Source organism: Staurois parvus, unplaced genomic scaffold (genome assembly GCF_062004578.1).
Source record: "Staurois parvus isolate SC_StPar_1 unplaced genomic scaffold, SC_StPar_1.0 ptg000118l, whole genome shotgun sequence".
In the NCBI taxonomy this organism is placed as follows: domain Eukaryota; kingdom Metazoa; phylum Chordata; class Amphibia; order Anura; family Ranidae; genus Staurois; species Staurois parvus.
Window position 1 is genome coordinate 3,287,053 of NW_028317914.1, and position 21,262 is coordinate 3,308,314.

At 41.1% G+C, this 21,262-nt stretch overlaps 1 protein-coding gene across 4 annotated transcripts in view; it reads right to left on the reverse strand.

Moving 5' to 3' along the window:
* Nucleotides 1–21,262, reverse strand: part of KIDINS220 (kinase D interacting substrate 220) — a 204,449-nt gene that overhangs the window by 43,084 nt on the left and 140,103 nt on the right. For all 4 annotated transcript variants that reach the window (XM_089672018.1, XM_089672017.1, XM_089672015.1 and 1 more), the window contains 2 exons: nucleotides 2,285–2,463; nucleotides 1,064–1,287 (listed from right to left, as the gene is read on the reverse strand). In XM_089672018.1, the coding sequence (XP_089528144.1) occupies nucleotides 1,064–1,287; nucleotides 2,285–2,463 (403 nt within the window). The remainder of the gene's footprint in view (nucleotides 1–1,063; nucleotides 1,288–2,284; nucleotides 2,464–21,262) is intronic.

Consider the following 21,262-nt stretch of genomic DNA (forward strand, 5'->3'; position numbering starts at 1 on the left):
GCTGGAGCTCTTTCAGAGTGACCATCGGGTGCTTGGTTACCTCCCTGGCTAAGGCCCTTCTCCTTCGATCGCTCATTTTGGCCGGGCGACCCGCTCTAGGAAGATTCCTGGTGGTTCCAAACTTCTTCCATTTACGGATGATGGAGGCCACTGTGCTCATTGGGACCTTCAATGCTGCAGAAATTTTTCTGTACCCTTCCCCAGATCTGTGCCTTGATACAATCCTGTCTCAGAGATCTACGGACAATTCCTTGGACTTCATGGCATGGTTTGTGCTCTGACATGCACTGTCAACTGTGGGACCTTATATAGACAGGTTTATGCCTTTCCTAATCATGTCCAATCAACTGAATTACCCACAGGTGGACTGCAATCAAGTTGTGGAAACATCTCAAGGATGATCAGTGGGAACAGAGCTCAATTTTGAGTGCCATGGCAAAGGCTGTGAATACTTACATGCGGTTTTTTTTTTGTTTTGTTTTTTTTTTATTTTGAAGACATTGAAAAGATTTCAAAACAAACTTTTTTCATGTTGTCATTACGGGGTATTGTTTGTAGAAAGTTGAAGAAATAAATGAATTTAATCCATTTTGGAATAAGGCTGTAACATAACAAAATGTGGCAAAAGGTAAGTGCTGTGAACACTTTCTGGATGCACTGTATAATGGTCTTCATGTATTAAAAACGGATGACTGAAAAAGTGGGAACATTAACTATAACCACCAATTACTGATATTCTCCAACATCATGGATAGGTGGGATTTGACTGATTGCACTGAATACCACTTTTACACATAAATAATACTGTACAAATAATGTACATGCATTAAACAAAATTCCTAGAACTGGATATGATACATTTAGGATACAGTGTTTTAACATTTTACTGATGTGGGTCTTCAATACAACTTGAATATAAAAGTGTGACATAAAAAATGCAAGGGAAAAAAAAACATCCTATCATCGAATTTATCAACACAAGCATCACCTTACTGAAAAGAGCTGTGCTCCTATTTTCATATAGATCAATCTTCTGACAAGAAAAAGTGAAGGGCACACTTACCCTATTATAAAAAGGATGTTGTGGACCAGTCATACCACTATAGTAGCTGCTGGGGGGCTGTGGGGAAACAACGCCACCAGGGAACGGACCATTAAATGAAGAGGAGGAGCAAACAGAGGATGGCTGGCTGAAAACAGAGGCTGCCCTGGGTGGAGCATCCTGCAAAGGTAATGAAGGATAGGGAAAACCTCCAATGTTCATCTGATCCCTGGCTGCACGCACATCTGAAACAGGAGCATCACACATGGCAATCAATTTGGTACAATGCAAGCTGGGCACAGACTATGGCAGAGGCTCGCAGAAACCGTGAATATCACCCAACATACGCAAATGCCTAACTATCAAATAAACTTAGGCTGTCAAAGTGCAAAACAAGTTAAAAAATAAGTTAAAAAATAAGTGAAAAATTAAACAAAGGGGAGTCCTAGAATTCCTGTGTATATTCCACGTGGTACTTCCTTTTGGACCACAGAATTCCACCTTCCTTCCCCTCTCTAAATGCATAACTTACTTTATTTGCCAGCAAAACAATGATGCTGCCTCAGCTCCCAATATCCAACCACACACGCTGTGTGAAGAGAAAAGTCTCTTGGAAGATGTAGTTCTTTGGGACATACCTATGTCAGTTAGAACCTACCTAGGCACCCTGCTAATCCCTCATTAAAGAATATGAACCAAGTACAGTATATGCTCTGCAGGGGGTGAGGGAGGTAATTAAACACAAAAACCTAATGATCAGTTTCACATAATATTCACAAATCTTATAGCAGAAATACGTGAAAAAATTATTTTGGCCTGTACAGCGGGGCTGTGCCAGCACAAGTCAAATGCTTGTTTTGTTCTAGGGGAGAAGACACTAAAGATATAGTCACCTGACTTGTCTATCTCCCCTGCACAAGACCGGTCCTTTTGGCTCCTGCCATGGACCTCTCCTCCGAGGTCTTGTAAACGGACTGTTCCTGACATCAGCACGCTCAAGGCACGCTCCACAGACAGGGGCAGTCTACTGCCGGACCACAGGGGAGTGTGGTATTCCATAGGATCGGCAGGTCAGGTGAATATAAGCTTTGTCCTCAGCCCAAAAAAAAAAATGAGCAGCCGATCCATGCAGTGGGGGCACAGCCCCACTGCATTGGAAAAAAAAAAAATTAACTGGAGTACTGCTTTAAAGTTTGGCTTAGGTTAATTTTTTTATTCTCTGGTCATTAAACTCACACTTACCTGCAATAATCTCCCTGAGTTTTGGATCCAGATTTACTGTACATGGTAAGAAGGTCTTGACATCCCGTGCCACGAGAACAGGTGTCCTAGATGAAAGGAAAACTTCAAAATTTCTTATGTCAGCATCAATCTCCAGGAGTGGTTCCACATCTTTTGTTGTTGGGATATTTTTAGAAATTCTAAAGAGGAGAAAAAGAAAATGAACGGTATATTACAACTGGCATGAGGATAAAAGGCTCCACAAGAAGATGTAACTTTAATGTACATTGTTGGCCTGTTAGCAAAGGCCTCACCTGCAGGGGGTATAAAGCACTCCATGGCCACTGCTGACTGAAAACATGGTGGAGAGTACTAGTCTGGCTTCTGGGTCTCAACAGCTAGTTCTTAACAGCACGTGAAGAAACATAAGTAAAGGACAAAATTTTCTTCTAGCCGCTTTAGCTCCGCCCCCTAGCAGAAATACTGCTACAGGGCGGCAGCTGTGTGCAAAATCACGTATATATGTGATTTTGCATTTCTGAGTAGGGGGCGTGAGCGAGGCACGTGCTGCCATTCGTGGCTACAGCTGTCAATCACCGGGTCCTGGCCGGTGATTACTCGCTGGCGCCCAGTGATTGCTGAGGATCTCCGCAGGGGGGGTGGTTAGGACTGTTGGCAAACAAAACAGTTCTCCTCCCTGTCAGCTCCAACACACTTCTTTAGTTGCATAGCAGTGCGCTTACTGTAAAGCACAAACTCAGAAAATGATATAAAAAACGGCACACAGTTAACCCTTTGATCGCCCCACATGTTAACCCCTTCATGCCCAGTTCCATTAGTACTGCATCAGTGCTTTTTATTAGCACTGATCACTGTATTGGTGTTACTGGGGATGTCAGTAACACCAAGTCAGTTCCCCCCAGTGCTAGAATGCAGCCGCAGTCCCACTATAAGTCGCTGATCGCCACCATTACAAGTAGAAGAAAAAAAAAAAAGCCCAGTACATATACCATCATTTGTAGACGCTATAACTTTCACGTAAACCAATTAATTTACACGTATTGGGATTTTATTTTTTTAGCAAAGACATGTAGCAGAATACATTTTGGCCTAAATTTATGACGAAATTTGATTTTTTCCTTTTTTTTTTACTGGATATGTTTAATAGCAAAAAGTAAAGAATATTGTTTTTTTTCTCAAAATTGTGTTTTTTTTTTGTTATATAGCGCAAAGAATTAAAACCGCAACAGGCCATCAAATACCACTGAAATAAAGCTCTATTCATGGGAAAAAAAGGATGTAAATTTCATTCGAGTGCAGCGTTGCATGATCGTGCAATTGTCCGTTAAGTAACTCAGTTAAAGTAACGCAGCACTGTAGCACAAAAAATGGCCTGGTCAGGAAGGAGGGGGGGGGGGGGGTAAATACTCTGGAGTTCAAGTGGCTAGGGAGTACCCAAGTACAATTACAGAGACCAAAGTATTGGAAGACATGAATGTGGTATTATCATTGACAATGGGAACAGTCTATGTAAATAACTTGTCAAGAGAATGCTGGGGCTGTGGAAGGGACTTTTCCCAACACAAATATTAAAATGCATGGGCATCATCAGACAGAGCAACCAAAATAGAGACTAAACTTGCTGTCATCAATGGGAAATGAAGTACTGTAGGTTCCAACAAAATGTAGAAGTATATAGAGGAGTGCAAACTGGAGTGATCATTAATTTACATAAGATTAATAATCCTTCAGCTACTCAAGACAAGCAGGTGCATGCAAAAGAAAAGACAGTTTAACCTCCTGGTGCCCGACCTACGGCCCTTTGACATATGCTGTTTTTTACCCTTTACAGACCCTAGCACTCAGTAGTGGGAGCCTTCACTTGAAAGGAGGTTGTACTGTCAGTGCCCCTAGCTGTCTTATGTTGCATACCCACAGTGTTTGACTGTCTTCTGTTTCAAGTGCACCTGTCGCATGTCCACAGTCTCTAACCATCTCTTCTAATATGTTTAAAGTCTTCTGTCATATACTGAATATTATGTGCAGCCCTTTGGAGCTGTCTGGAGCCACAGTTGAGGCCCCCTATGCCTCCTATGTTGACAACCATTAGTTTAATCCATCCTAGGAAGAGTATACAATAGAACCCCAAAAACACTTTCGTATCTTGAGCAAGAAGGTGAAGAGGTCATTTAAAAAATTTGACCTTGCATTTAGAGGACTAGAAAAAAAGTTCTTTAACACTTTGTTCTTATAAGTCAATCAAAAGGTTAATTACTTATTTGGTTTTATTTTAATAGATGCATATACACAAAATGTAAAAGTTGAAAATTTTAAATAAAAAGTAGAGCATGCCACATATCTAGGCTCCAAGATGAAAAAAATAAACAAAAACCATACATGTCTCAGAGCCCTGTCAAGTCTTTACAGCACTCTTTGGGGAGCAAAGTGCATCAGCACTATCACCATCAACATATTAAAGACATTATGTCCTCAAAACATTAAGGCTCCATGTACACCGTACTCCAAAGGATGCCTAGGTGAAAGTCAGCTGGAAAAGCCACATTATTGCATGCACATTAATGCATTCTATTGACCAGAATAATATTAGATTTATTCTGCCCATTAGAATGTATTAACATGCGGATGTGCATAAATAGGGCTAAAAATTTCCACTTGCCTGCTCGCATTTTGGCAAGTGGAAATAATGTGGGTGCGCCACATCTAGGGTTGCCATGTGTACAGGATTGACCCGGTTTTCACCTGAAATCTGTCCTCGGAATGGAGCCAGCCAGTGAGGGAACTCTGATTCCTGTTGGCTGCGTCTGCCTGTCCTTTGTCCTCTCTGCCTTCTCCCCTGCGATGGCACCCCCCTTCCCCACCTGGTGTCCTAGCAACCAATGACGCTTTAGTCTGGCTGCTGTGCATACATGGGATTGTCTGCCCTAGAGCCATTTCACCTCCACTCCCTAACTCCAGCTCCCACACAAGACTGAGTGCTTTCTTTCCTACAGCGGCTCCACCAGAATCCCTCTCTCTCCTGCTGGTAAAGCATTATTCAGAGGCATTCAATAGAGGGCGGTGGGCACTCTCTAATGGAGGTCTCTAAGGCAGTGGGGGGACAGGGGCACTGATATAAAGGGGACTGTAAGTTAATGGGGATCTGTAAGGGGGGTGCGGATATAGGGTCTGATTGGAACACCTGATATAAAATGGGACACCTGATGTAAAGGGGGACTCCAATGGGGACACTTAATTTCCTTTTATGTTTACATTGCTTTATGTTACCATTGTTAAAGTTGTTAATATTTATTTTTGTAACTTTGTTCTGCATTTGTAACTTTGTATTTTTGTAACTTTGTTCCACATTAAACATTCAACAGTGTAATTTCATGAGATAATTTACAAGGGCATGTTTAAGGGGCACAATTAGGGGTGGGGTTGAGTGGGACAAATGGTGGTGAGTAACTCTTAAGGCCTGGCCAGTAGCTCAGGACTTGAAATTTTGAGCCCTGTGTATAACTATACATTTATGCACATTTGCTTTTTTTTTTGTCGAAATGCTCCCCCAGAATGCGCAAATGATGTGCTTGTAAATGCCTATGTGGGCATGGACACATAGGCTGACATGGAGAGGATCTAAAAAGGCAGAAAAAAAAATGCCAAATGCCTGTAAAACAAGCGTTTCTGAGCTGCAGTGTGCATGAGGTCTAATATATATTGCAGAATGATGAAAGATGTGCCCATTATCCACAACCAACCAAAAAGCCAAATAACAAAACCCAACAAGGCAATGATGAGTACAGTGGAGACAGCTGTATGACTGCAGAGATGATTAAGTAACTTTAACTACTGAAATATTATACATGAATTTAAGTTTCAGAGGGGTCAGCCAAATCTATAGGCAACATATAAAACCCATATAATGCAAAAACATTAATGCAAACATAGCTTTCATTGAAACCGCATTTAAACAGATGCACAAGTCAGCACAATTATTGTTTATTGTGTACAGACTGAAAATGATGGAACCAATAGTTTCCGAAATCTGCAATATCGATGTTTAAAAAATAGAAACGGTAAAAATGAAAAAAAAAATACTCCTCGAGTTTATGAGCAATAAACTGTACTGTTTATGACTCAACCAGTAAATTCAACTTTAACTACCAAGCAATAACACATCTACCAAAGGGAGCAAAAATATATTGCTGAAAAAAAAAATGTGCAAAGCAAGCAGTCCACTTGTGCTGATTCTACCCAATTCACATTGTTATTGCACTAGGGTCACTTAATATAGTTTGGAAAAAAACAGCCTATTAAGAAGAAACTTCAAAATGAGAGAAGAAAAAATTCAATTCCAGGATGTAGAGGATGTAATTTGCATTCTGCAGCACAGAATGATGCATAGCAGAGATCCATGTATCTATATAGAATTATAACAATTTGGTAAATAGAGAAACAAAAAAAAAAGTAAAAAAACAAAAACACTAAGGCCCCTTTCATACAGGCTGATCAGGTCTGCCTGTCAAGTTTTTCACCTGAAAAGGTCCAAGCATTCCTATGGACAGCACTGACAGCTGGCACTGATGCACACTGACAGGTGGCACTGCTGGGGCTACACTGATCATGTGTCCGAGGGAGGCAGCGAACCACCTATCGCCATGCAGCGCGCTCCCGGAGCTGCGCATGCGCGGTTAGAATGGGAGGACGTCATATGACGTCCTCCCAGAACGAGAGAACCCGTCATTGTACTATATGGCGGGCGGGAGGCGGGTAATGGGTTAATCCAAATGTATAAAAAATAATTTTCATTTTTGCAGCTTTCAATAAATTGAAATTAAACCTAAAACATTGAAGGGTAGGAGTTTTATGACAGAAGAGAAGCTATTGGTCTCATATGTTATTAAACCTTCTCCCTGCCTGTCAGCATGTGTGTACACTACTCTGTATATGTACAGCTCAATGTGCAATTGCAGCATGGCTCTGTGTCGTGACAATGTGACTCCTGGGCTCATTGGTTGGGCTCATCACGGCCCAACCAATCCAGAGCTTGAAGAATTAGAACCCGGAAAGAAGACTGGATTGGAAGTGCCCGTGACCTATTGGATCACTGACAGTGCTGGAGGGCAACGCTTGCCAGGTAAGTCTCTCATAATGTTCTACTATAATAATAATAATAAGTTCTACTAGCACATTTTGGCAAAAAGCTCCTGATGACCCATTTTCATTTTTTTTTCTTTTTTTCTTTTTTTAGAAGGTTTAATGCTACTTTAAGAATGTCCAGTGAGTTATTTATAAAAAAAAAAAAAAAAAAAAATCGAAGAGGTCGCCGTACTAAGCGATGTTAGGGTGGCGATCTTCCTCCCTGAGCTAATGTGTTCTAACAGGAGGACAGCGCTGACTGTATGTTAGTTTTCCAGCATACTCATTTGCCAGAACTTCTGCAGGACAGGGAACTGTACGCATTGGCCAAAAGTCATCTGGTTCCTGCCAAACCAACCATTTTCAGCCCGTGCGTGCCCAACCCAAGAGTCCTAACTTAGATACTTGCAGGTACAAAGAATGTTTAGGAGCCCTGAAATAAACTGAAAAACGACAGCTTTTTCACATTATGTGCTTCGTTTTCCACAAGTGTACAAAAAGGGGTAAAGGGACAATAACTTGCATCTATGTAATGTCATCAATTTCTGATGTGCACTGCTCTGTGGAACTTCCAATTCAGAAGTGTACAATAGCTGCCCAGGGCAATATTTGGATAAGGTAAGGAGTCGGTCTATCAATGTAACACCACCATGCCCTTAATCACACCTCATGGGTATCTCCTCACGTTATATCATGGACCCCACTGAAAAAGGAGGGGCAATTGCGCTTTTATATTAGAGACCACGATCTTCTTCAGCACTCACCCAGTCATTACCGATCTCTCAGGAATAGATATATTAAAAGGAAGCAGAGAAACATCCAATAGTGCAGACCGCTAGTTTATTTCAATAAAAGTTAAAATTCCACTCACATGTTAACGTTCACAGGCTATTAGCATACTCAACTTTCCAAAATGGCATCTAAGCTTTGCCCAGTGTGATGAGGTCACTGCCTTCCAATATTGGATGTTTCTTTGCTTCCTTTTAATATATCTATTCCTGGGAGATGGGTAATGATTAGGTTAAAGCTGAAGAAGCTTGTGGTCTCTAATTTAGAAGTTCAATTGACCCTCCTTTTGCAGTGGGGTCCATGATATAAGGTGAGGAGAAACCCATGAGGTGTGGTGAAGGGTACGGTGGTGTTGGTTCATGCTGAAGAAAGTCATATTGCTGTTCTGACAAGAATATATCAATTGAAGATTGCACGAAGATTGGTTGGTCTATGGGGTCTACATTGGACTATATGTTTTTGTTTTTTATGCTTTAAGAGCTATACTGTATCTATATTTTGTTTTGCACATTTACAAAGGATACTTAATACTGGGGGGACCAGCTTATGATAAAGGGCTATAGTATGACATTATATGATATTTGATTTATGTCATGTCATATGGGAAGCACTTCACCAGTATTTGATTTAGATTCATTACCACAGTGGAGTGATTGCACAATTGGGTGTTAGCTGCTTTCCTGATTCAATTTGACTTTATTTGACCTATTTTTTTATTTACATTTGTTTTTATAGAGTACTAATAGCGTGTTTTTTTTTGTATTTCTATTAATGAGTGAAACTAACATCTTTAGCCAGGGTCGTAACCCTTAGCAACCTCCTGAGAGTGTTTCTTTATTTTCCCCACACAAACTCTTTAGCCGAAGCTGACTTTAAGGCAATATTTTCCGCTTTTCAGCAGTGCATGCAATCCAGGAGAGATAAGACGTGAAAGGCGGGAATGAAAACCTCAGCTGACAAGTCACATGAAGTGTATTAGCTTTCCACTAATACCCGTTCTGCTAAAACCTGTTAGTACAAAGCTTTTATTATACGCACAGTAGAGCCATTGTTTATGAGGGGAAACTGAACAGACTGGAAGAGGTCACGAATGTCTAAACAGTCCATAGAAATAAAACGCCATACAAAAGGAAAACATATACTTAATGTCATGATGGGATACATTTCATTGTAAACACTTTTTTAGCACCTATGATAACAGTAAGGTACTTTTACAATTTTAATCCAAGTCAAGTCAGTGAACAAGCTAAAGCACCCAATAGTCAAACTTTAGAAAGTAATCTCAGTAATGTAATGGTGATCTCAACTGCTGCTCAATTGCGTAGCCTAGGCTTTCCTTTGATAAAGTGAAAGGTTTGACCTGCACTTCCCCTGGAGATGTTCCAATGTACTGCTAAAATGTTCCACAATGGGAGCCGTAAGGGAGGTTCTGAAAGAATAATGCAGCTAGTGCGGAGCTGGTCAATTACAGGCGGTCCCTGAGTTACGAACAAGATAGGGTCTGTAGGTTTGTTCTTAAGTCGAATTTGTATGTAAGCTGGAACAGGTACATTTTTTAAGTGTAGCTCCAGCCACAAAAATAATTTCTAAGTTTTTTGGATAGAATAAGGAAGGATTAACACCCCTGTAATGTTTGTTTTGCTGTCTGTGCCCCTGTTCAGAAGATTTTACCTTACTTTCTGTCCCAGCGACAACTGGATTTTGAAAAGTTTGGGTTGTTGTGGAAACAAGGGATTGGTGATAAACCTTAAGTGGAGGAGACACCTTTTCCCCAGGACAACTCTCAAAAGGAGTGAATTTCCCTTCCTAGGGGTAGATTTGCTCTCACCTACTGTTTCTCCCTCTGTTCGTAAGTACGAGTTGTTTGTACACTACAGGCAGTGCCCGAATTACAAACATTTGAGTTATGAAGATTGCAGTGAATAACATAAGACATATCATAAGACAACCCAAATATGTAACCAGTTGGTGGCTAAGATTGTGATGCACAGAACCCATAGCTAGTCTTGGATGTTCAGAACAAATAAAAACAGTAGGTATAATAACAGTCTACAACAAGCTATACAAAGCAATATTTAAAAGAAAGCCAGTCATACTTTCTAAAACTTCCCTAGGAGGATGGAGAATTCAGTTCTATAATATTTGTAAAGTGAGCGTGATCTACCAATTATACCAATCGCAATGTACTAAAACCATACTGGTGCTCTGAATATTTATAGAAACTGTCTTTGAATACCTGCAGGCTTTGTAAAACATGATGTGCATAGTTTCTTAAATAATTTAAAATAAAACATGGGTGCAAGGTTACAGAACAGCCATGGCAGAGTATCCACTCTATCTACAACCCACCATAGTACTAGCCTGCAGGATATAAAGTGCTTCTCAAGGTCACTGGATCTTCTTTAAAATGGAACCTATCAACACAAATCAGGTTTATTCTATATACCTGCAGCACAATTCCCCTGCACTGTAATCCAACAAAATGTAATTTTATAAACTTTTTGACCTGTATTAAAAAGGTACAGAATGGTAACAAGCCTGAAGAGGTCCAGAATATTCTCATCGCCTTATCAGTAATGCACAATGTGCCATCTTTATAGCACCTGGAGATTATCATTTTAAAATGTATTTATGGTCTTTTATTCTTGGATGTGTATTATTATGAACTGATATAATTAATTGTCAATGTAAAGGTTATAAAAAATTTATGTTTTATAGTTTGGAATTATATAGGTTTTGCTCTTGTTTTAAAAATATTTACCAATTTTTTTTAGAATTATCAAAACAATACATTTTAATGGAGCTTTTAAGGCGATTCCTTTGAACTGAACTACAATCAAGCATAATTGACAGTATTGTAAAGATTTTTAGTATTATTAAACAGCGTTTAATCATATGCACATGAATAAGCTATATTAACTCATCACATAGTTGAGAATCCTATTTATTAAAAAACTAAAAAAAAACCTAAAAAACCCACAAATGTCTGTGACTGACTTCCACCTCAAAGAATGTTGAATGTTTAAGGGCAACCTCACATGTATAGGTTAGTAAAGTGCCTTAGCTGTTAAGGACAAGTCACCTAAATTATAGGGTACTTCCTCATGATGGCAGTGGCATTTCATATAACAATCTCACCCCACATTATTTCGGAGCTGTTCCAGGCTCTATAAGGATCCTGGCATAACTACTGGGATCCACCCTGCTGCCTGATGCGTCTTCCCCCTCTCCTGCCTGATGATCCATTGACCACTGGAGGAGTAAAGCAGAGAGCAGTGACTGTTGGTCACTGCCCTCAGCTCTGAACAGACTGGGAACTAAGCAGCCAGTGGCCACGTGAGTATTCAGTTTTTGGTCTAAGAGCCAATGTGGGACTCATGCTGCAGAATATAGGAGAGTATAAAATGTCAATGGTTCTTAAAAGCCCATACTTCTGCTCAGAGACTTTAGGGAGCAGGTGGTAGGTGACGGTGCTGGATGAACTTAGCAGGGGTCACCCAGTATAAGCAACTGACAACAAGGGGCTGTTAATCTATAGTTGATCAAGCAACCATCCAATGTTTACGAAGTAGCACATGAGAACTCCAAGAATGCATTTAAATGGAATAAAACTAATTGCACAAATTTGAAAAGCTTGATCTGTTATCCCCATTATACCTAATGCCAGAACTGACTTGTATTTGGCATTCTTTCCCTCCTCTCATGTGAGCAGAACACTTACGTTTAAGGGAGCTACTGGACAGGCTGAATCAGCTCTGACTGATCCTTAAAGCAGAAGTATGGGCAAAGCTTTTTAGCTATATTTCTCCTCTGAGTCACAGGAGTGCAATTAGTGCTGCACTCCTATGTCCTATTTTCAGCAGACACTGGGCTAAAGCCTGTTGTCCGCTGATGTCATATGGTCAAGATCTGCCCAGAAGCTTGGACTGGCACCTGCTGGCTCAGCCACTCAGTGATCCACTGAGAGCTTGAGCCAGCCGCTCCCGCCCCCTCCATAGGGGCAGAGTAGAGAGCCGGTAACAGTCACCAGCTCTCTGTAGGCAGAGGACCAAGAGCTGAGCAATCAATAGTGTTTGATCACTCAGTTCTTGGTCTCAGTGGCAGCGGGGTACAGCTGTAGCTGGTATCAATGCTGCAGCCAGCCATCTAGGCGAGTATGTTTTTCAGGGGTTTTTTTTTTTTTTTTTTTGCAACTCCCAAATTTCTCTTTTAATGTCTACAGCCAGGTTTAATAAAGGACATTGGTGGTGATGTCTGTAATGTGACCTTAAAGCTGAACTCAAGGCAAACAGCCAAATACAGAGGTAAAACACAAATACTGTAGCTGTTTTAAGGATTTTTATGTCTGTCCATTTAATGCTGACATTTACAAAGCCATGCCAAAGTGTATAGGCAGCCTGGTGACCTGACTTTGCTGCAGTTAAACTATGATCACTCTGCTCTCTCCTCTAATGGGCTCCTAATGTTAACCCTACCCTCTCACAGTTTGAATGGTACGGATTACTTGCTTGTTATACCATAATATACATATGGCCATTAATAGGTGTGTTTTCATATCTGCCCAGAAAGACACCTTAAATTCCATGCAGACTAATATAGACAATCAACAAGCCAATCATAAGCAAAAGAGTGAACATTTTGAGAAGTCATGTCTCGTGTTGTCACTGTGTCATGAAAAAGGGACTTCGATATGTTGTCATTTTTAGAAACCCATAGTTGGGCATATATAGGAAAGTCATTTTAGGAAGAGCAAAGGTGAAAATTGCTTGTAGCAATATGTTACACTTTTTTTTATAAAAGTTTTATTTTACTTTAAATTTACAACCATCAGAGAGACATAGCTGAAATGTATCACAAAGCAGAACTGGAATACATTAAGTGAAATATTTGCAGAGTGGGGATGCTTTTAAAGATAATCAAAGACAGCAAGAAGTGGTCATGCCAGAACCATGCCTTCAAGCACGAGAAGATCAGCATCTGAAGCCACAAGGAAGAAATGAGCAGACTATGGACTTCATTCTAAGTTTCCACTATTGGCGTCAGTGTATGGAGGACTAACACATTGACTTGTATAAACACTCAAGACAAAATGAAACAGGGCAGCAAGCTCTGTGAAATCAATTCCATGTTCTGTGGAAATGCACTAAAATGTTGAATTCCTTGCAATAGTGGCACACAAAGCTGTGGAGGCATGTTTTCAGAAAAGAGAACCTTACACACACAATGCACTTCGTAGCTTCTAGAAGAACAGGAAACAACCTTTTGGTTCCTTTAAGAGGGAAACTCCAGCTTATAAAATTTTTGAACAAACGTATTAAAACTGTCTAAGTAATATGTTAATTGCTAAGAACCTAATACAAAGATATAAGAACAAACACACAGCATGGACCTGTTTTTGCAGCCTTAAAGTGAACCTGTGGCTAAGCAATGGACATTCAAATATTTATATAACAAGATGTAAATGAGCTTTAAAACAAGCTCTGACAGACCTCTGTAGCTACATGTAGATTAGAACAATTAATCCTCAAAGCTAACAGCCAAAAACACTAAGCCCTGGTTCAAACGTATGCAGTTTAAAATGCATTTGAACTGCCAGAATCTAATTACATTAGAAATAACGTGTTTCTATGGAGGATGCGTGTGTGTATATATACACACACACAAACACACACACACACATATATATACATACACACACACACACATTTCAGCTGTATGGTTTTTAAAAAAGTGTCCTGTGTGAGACTGGTACAGTGCAGTCCAAATCCAGTGCGTTTCTTATATCATATACCAAGACCTAAATGATAACGCCACTTTCGTGGGGTTAATAAATTACCAAATAAATAAAAATTAATTCAGCGCATACAATTGCGACACAAGTCTCATTGTAATTGAATGTCATTAACAATGACCTTTCCTTTTCCCTAGATCTGTCATTTCCTGCTTATGTGATCAAATTACTGATTTTCCCAGATTTTAAGCATCCCCGAAACAAAAATGTCATTTTTGCTAAGATACTCCCCAAGGGAAATCACATCTAAAAGGGATGCAGACCATGCCAATTTCCTCATTAGAACCCTGCAGGTGCAGCAGCTGATTGAGGATTATAAAATCACTGCCAGACAGATTAATTCTGCACATGGATACAGACAAACCGCTATCTCTTCAGAATAACAAAAAGGCAACAAAGTTTGTTAAACTACCTACAATGTACATTCATCATTCCACAAAAGTGGAGTTACTCTAAAGTTGTTCAAGGAGTTCTCTGTGTAGCTCAGCTCAGGATAACCTGAGTAACAGAGTACGACTTCAGTACTTTTGCTATGAACTTTGAGGATGAATTCCTTCACACTGCCTGTAGCCAGAGGTCAGTGTCACTAAACTAAAAATGAATAAAACCCTTCCTAATATTTAGTATATTGTGCCTGTTCCCTTTGTTTAGCTAAAAAAAAAAAAAATCTTTATTTATAAAAAAGTTACTGCTGCCTACAGTCACCTAGTGTGTGTGGTAATGATCTGCAAGCTCACAGTGCCTATGCATCCTTCCGACACTGCGCATGATCCAATCCTTCAATTTAAGTAAGCCTTATCTACGCACAGCTTACTGTGAGGGAAATCCCTGTTATTACTGATGGGTTGGGGGTGGTGCTAAGCCGGTGTGAGTCACATGTCCTGTGATGGTGCCTCAGCTTTTCAGACCCCATTCCCAGGCTGTGCAAAGTGGATTAGAAATGTCAGCCAGGGATCTGATCCACCACAAGGTGATGGTGGTTGGATCAGATCATTGATTGACAATTCCACTCTGCTTTATGCAATCTTTTGCTGCCTGTGGCTGTGCTCAGCACAGGGCAGCATACAGGCTTGTACAGTGATGAGAAACTTCCTGTGATAAGAATCTCGTGTCCCAGTTTGTTATCATTAAGCTCCTACTCAGCTGAGAATGTTCTGTAATGTGAGCAGGATGTTAATATGCCATTTTAAGTAAACTGGCCACTGTTAGAACTGGCTCACCTTACAGAGCATTCTCAGCTAAGCAGGAGCAGAATAATCACAGACTGGGGACACATGATTCCTACCACATCAATGGGATCACCAATGCATCCACTGCAAAGGCCTTAGGATTCCTGACCCTGGCCATGAATATGACCACTGGGCTGTTAAAGCAGGATGCCAACTGATCTACTGTACATTCAGTATCCTTTCAACAGTGACAGATGTCTCATAACAGACTAAACCCACACCAGTTGCCCCTGAAGCTGGTTGGTCTACTGCAGCAGAGAATGACAAATGGCCCTTAGCTTGACAACACTGATAGGAAGTCTGGCCTCCAACAACCACATCTCTGCTGCTTCTGTTCCCAGGACTAAGGCTGGCATCTGCCATAAGAACTGCCTAGGTTAATGGGAGAAAAAAACTTCAGATTCCAGAGCAGGTGGGGAAATCCCGAGGACCCAGATCTGAGCCTGCAATCTTCACTGTTTCTCGAAGTATCTCTTCTTGCTCAATCACCTGAGATGCTGGACAGCTCCCTGCCTGATTAGTTAAACAACTTCGTCTTGCATCTTGTTTCTCTTAAACTCTTGCTCCTCCCACAAACTTCCAATTTTGGGCAGCCCTTTTCACTTCCCCTATGCCTGATTATTGTGCTCTCCCCAGCCAATTTCTTGCTCGTCACTCATGCTGCCATTTGGACCTTTGCTACTGACCTTTGGCTTGTTCCTCAACTATTCTTCTGCTTGACCCCAACCTGCAACCACTTATCGACCTTTGGTTTGTTTACTGACTATGCATCTGCTTAAAACAGAAAAATACTCCTGCGCTGCCTATATACTTTATAGTTTTTCCTTCTCACAAGTTGCTAGAAAATGTGTTCCCACATAAAAAAAATGTGACCGTTAGTGCTGTGCTGCTCAAAATAACCATCAAACTATAGTGACAATATATCCTCTACTGAACCCCAGCCTGCTTACCTTCTAGTGGGGCGATCCTGAAGACTGTGACCTGGTGCTAACATACAGCAAAACCCATCTCCTCCATCAGGAGCTCTGGTATATACTAGTTAGTGCTTAGATCCTGCACATCAGGTGAATCTACGTCATCCGCCTGGGTGACTTGCTTGTATAACTATCCTGGTAATTGGTGGGAGCCGCTCTACTGCTATACCTACTGGTCTTCAAGCCTAATCCTTGGCTGTGACAGCTGGTCAACCACCACTTCTGACATATCCTCATGTATGAGTTGGTCCAAAGACTGCAGGCATATGTCCCATGCATTCAGTACATTCAGCTGCAGACTCTTGGAGTAAACCTGGAAAAATATCACTGCCTTGGATGATGTTACCAAGGGGCCCAGTATCCTCACTGAAAATTGGACTGACAGATGCATGCATTTGGCTCAAACTGCCTGGGACTGGGAACAGCCATAGACATCCCTAACGATTGCATGGTCAAGCTCAACAGAACAAAGGAAGCTTAGAGTACAGCCTCAAATATTTTGTCAACTTGGCCTTCAAAAACAGGGACATTCTCAGTCAGAACCATCAGGGATTTGTTGAGGCGAGAAATAGCCAAGACTCACCACAGGCACTTTCCACTATTTGTGATAGACCTCCTCCACTGAATACTGTGGAGGAAACCTTTTGAGGAGGGCATGCCGCTTTGTCTGGCTTCCATAAGACCTCTTACAGAATATCCTGTACAAGTAAGTGAACCAGAAAGAACCTAATCGATTTCTTGGTCTTGGGAAGAAATCCCATATCAGACACATTAGGTTTTGTAGGTGGTGACGGCATGAGTTTTAAACAGGAGGGTAACCTCATCCATCAGAACCTTAACTGTTTCTGTCTTTTAGCTTAGGTGAGATAAAGGACGATTACACATCTTTCTGGGAGGGTAAAAAAAAATTAAACAGCACCCAACAGCTGTGACATGTTCTACATGCTATAGATTCCAATACTTTGTCTAGCATTGTAATTCAATCTTGATTATTTGGTCATCCCTCTATATGTTGTTTTTATTGTTTAAGACATTTTATATCATTTTCAAATAGATTTTTGTAATTTTATACTTAAGCCTCGTTGGACATATTGCGGCATGAAAGTCCCTACATTTAGAGGGTATTTTTTTGTCTAACTGTATGATTTTGGGATGATTGCAGCCTCAGATTTCACTATTCCATTACATCTTTCTGGTGGGAGTTTTTAGACGCCAAAGGATTCACCTTCTACTTTCTCATCATCTTCCCCCTTCTCATCAGGAAACAATGCTTGCACAATTGACCAATAGGGCAATGACTCATTGGGCTATGCCAAATGGCAGCACATATACCTTGTGCATCTCACTATTAATGCAGAAACTTCCCCCATTGGGTATGTCATAGGCAGAAAATTCCTCTTCATGAGTGGAGTATGCCCGAGTATATATGGGAAGACTGAGTCCCAATGTCTCAGAAGCAGAGTTTTCAGGTGAACCCTGAAAAACCTCATCAAGGCACAATTTGTGCTGGTCTGTCACTTCATCCCATTTCCCTTCTGCCTCTATGACCACAACAAACTATGTAAAAGTGTAACGGTGCCACCCCCGGGCTAAAGAAACTCCTGTCTCTCACCTCTATGTGCACAAGGCAGGAGGTCTGGTGTCCAGGGACTACCCTCAGGCTGGAATTGGGGGGGGGGGAGTATAGGGGGGAGGCTTGGGTGTGGGGATCTGTGAGGCAGAGGGACAACACAGCAAAAAGGGCAAAGCCTCAGACTCACAAGAGGGTACTGGCTTCTTCCTGAAAGAGAACTCACCAAAGGACTCCCAACTTTGCTAGCTTTAAGAGTACATACTCTCGCCTGACCTGAGATGGTGATAAGGCACTGGTTCACATCAGCACAGACTGGAACTGCCCTTAACATGTAGGCTGCATTCATACCTTTGAATTTCCTGAACATATAACATGCATGAAAATGGCACCCCAAAGACAGTTAACAGACGCGCAATAAAAACCCACAAACCTTGACACCAGAAAATAGTTAGGGAGCTTCTTTGACACTTTTATTAAAAAAAAAAAAGTTATATATATATATATATATATACACACACACATATATATATATATATATACACACACACATACACACACACACATACATACAGTGGGGCAAAAAAGTATTTAGCCACCAATTGTGCAAGTTCTCCCACTTAAAAAGATGAGAGAGGCCTGTAATTGGCATCATAGGTAGACCTCAACTATGAGACAAAATGAGAAAAAAAATCCAGACAATCACATTGGCTGCTTTGGAAAGAATTTATTTGCAAATTATGGTGGAAAATAAGTATTTGGTCAATATCAAAAGTTCATCTCAATACTTTGTTATATATCTTTTGTTGGCAATGACAGAGATCAAACGTTTTCTATAAGTCTTCACAACGTTGGCACACACTGTTGCTGGTATGTTGGCCCAATCCTCCATGCAGATCTCCTCTAGAGCAGTGATGTTGTGGGGCTGTCGCTGGGCAACACGGACTTTCAACTCCCTCCAAAGGTTTTCTATGGGGTTGAGATCTAGGGACTGGCTAGGCCACTATAGGACCTTGAAATGCTTCTTACGAAGCCACTCCTTTGTTGCCCGGGCAGCATGTTTGGGATCATTGTCATGTTGGAAGACCCAGCCACGTTTCATCTTCAATGCCCTTGCTGATGGAAGGAGGTTTGCATTTAAAATCCCACGATACATGGCCCCATTCATTCTGTCCTGTACATGGATCAGTCATCCTGGTCCCTTTGTGGAGAAACAGCCTCAAAGCATGATGTTGCCACCCCCATGCTTCACAGTAGGTATAGTGTTCTTTGGATGCAACTCAGCATTCTCTCTCCTCCAAACACGACGAGTTGTGTTTCTACCAAACAGTTCTATTTTGGTTTCATCTGAGCATATGACATTCTCCCAATCCTCTTCTGGATCATCCAAATGCTCTCTAGCAAACTTCAGACGGGCCCAGACATGTACTGGCTTAAGCAGGGGGACACGTCTGGCACTGCAGGATCTGAGTCCCTGGCGGCGTAGTGTGTTACTGATGGTAGCCTTTGTTACGTTCTTCCCAGCTCTCTGCAGGTCATTCACTAGGTCCCCCCGTGTGGTCCTGGGATTTTTGCTCACCATTCTTGTGATCATTTTGACTGCACGGGTGAGATCTTACGTGGAGCCCCAGATCGAGGGAGATTATCAGTGGTCTTGTATGTCTTCCATTTTCTAATTATTGCTCCCACAGTTGATTTGTTCACACCAAGCTGCTTGCCTATTGCAGATTCAGTCTTCCCAGCCTGGTGCAGGTCTACAATTTTGTTTCTGGTGTGCTTCGACAGCTCTTTCGTCTTCACCATAGTGGAATTTGGAGTGTGACTGTTTGAGGTTGTGGACAGGTGTCTTTTATACTGATAACAAGTTCAAACAGGTGCCATTGATACAGGTAATGAGTGCAGGACAGAGGAGCCTATTAAAGAAGAAGGTACAGTTCTGTGAGAGCCAGAAATCTTGCTTGTTTGTAGGTGACCAAATACTTATTTTCCACCATAATTTGCAAATAAATTCTTTCCAAATCAGCCAATGTGATTGTGTGGATTTGTTTTCTCATTTTGTCTCTCATAGTTGAGGTCTACCTATGATGCCAATTACAGGCCTCTCTCATCTTTTTAAGTGGGAGAACTTGCACAATTGGTGGCTGACTAAATACTTTTTTGCCCCACTGTACGTGTGTGTAACTTGCGTAAAAATAACACTGCAAGCAGGAATGCGCGTTCCTGCTACATGAACGTGAAATGTGGATCCGGCAATAGAGTATCATGTAGCTAACTGCACCTAACTGTATCAAGGGTGAGCATCAAATGCAGAGTTAAATATCAGAGGCAATGCCTACAGGCTCTGGTTCCCCGAAGAGCTGCCAGGGGGTGAATGAAATGAAGGCTGCAAGAATTAGCCTGAGTGACTTTAGATGCAGCTAGGTGGAGAAGGGACTGTGTGGCCCTCTCAATCTTCCGGGTAGAATCGGAATTAAAATCCAGAAACCTGCAGTAAAGAGAGGACACCAGGAAATAACTGAGGACTGGTGGGAGCAGGAGGGGTCGTATTGGCTGTCCTAACTACTTTGTTTACCACTGTCCTCACCTGAAGGCAGCAGCACTTAACCTATGATCTGGCTTAATTAAAGCTGGTGTCCTTTACAGCAAGATTACAAAATTGGATAAAATTATACTTTACAAACATATAATGAACAAGATGCAGGATCTCAGAGTGGCTGCCCTCTGCATGGCTCACTTCTCTCCAAAGACTGCAAAATCTTTTATAGTCTGCCCATTCTCTACACCATGACCGGTTCCAGAAAAGCCAACAGGACATAAGCCCATCAACTGGTAGTTGTAAAGATATACAACTCTCTGGTTACAGCCTTAATCCAACTCTGTCATATGGAAAATGCGGTTTGGTCATCTGAAAAAGAAATGTTGATTTTATTGTCTGATCTAGGTGCAAACAATATGAAATTTTTGTTCACGGTCATCCTGGTGTTGAAAGTTCCTGCTGACCGTTTCTGTTAAATATTCTGCAACATCTATAACTGCTTTCATATTAGAAAGTTAAAGTGCTGCCTGCCATCTACATTATGATGAGAGAGAGAGTAATAAGAGAGTAAGGAGTAATAAAAGAGTAAGGACTAACTCACAGCCTTTCACCAAGACAATCCTTTTTTTAACATGCTTGTTTCCAATGGCAAAGTCAATGTCCACAAATAGTACTCTCAGGACATGAGTTTTCAGTTATTTCTTAAACAGACCCAGTTGCCATACCATTTTTCACCAACAATCATCTCACAGTATTATATGTGCATTTAACTTATGTTAGGCTTCTTAATATTGGACACTGTGTCAGCAACTCCATCAACCAGGTGACACTCGATAGTGTTCCTTTTCACTCCATCCCCGGCTGCTGCATAAAAGGTTAGGTAGGGAGATGACATGATGGGCAGAAAAGCTAGGCCAGTAATTAAAAAATTAAAGCTTACAAATTAATAGATTTGGTGGCTTCATTAGTTT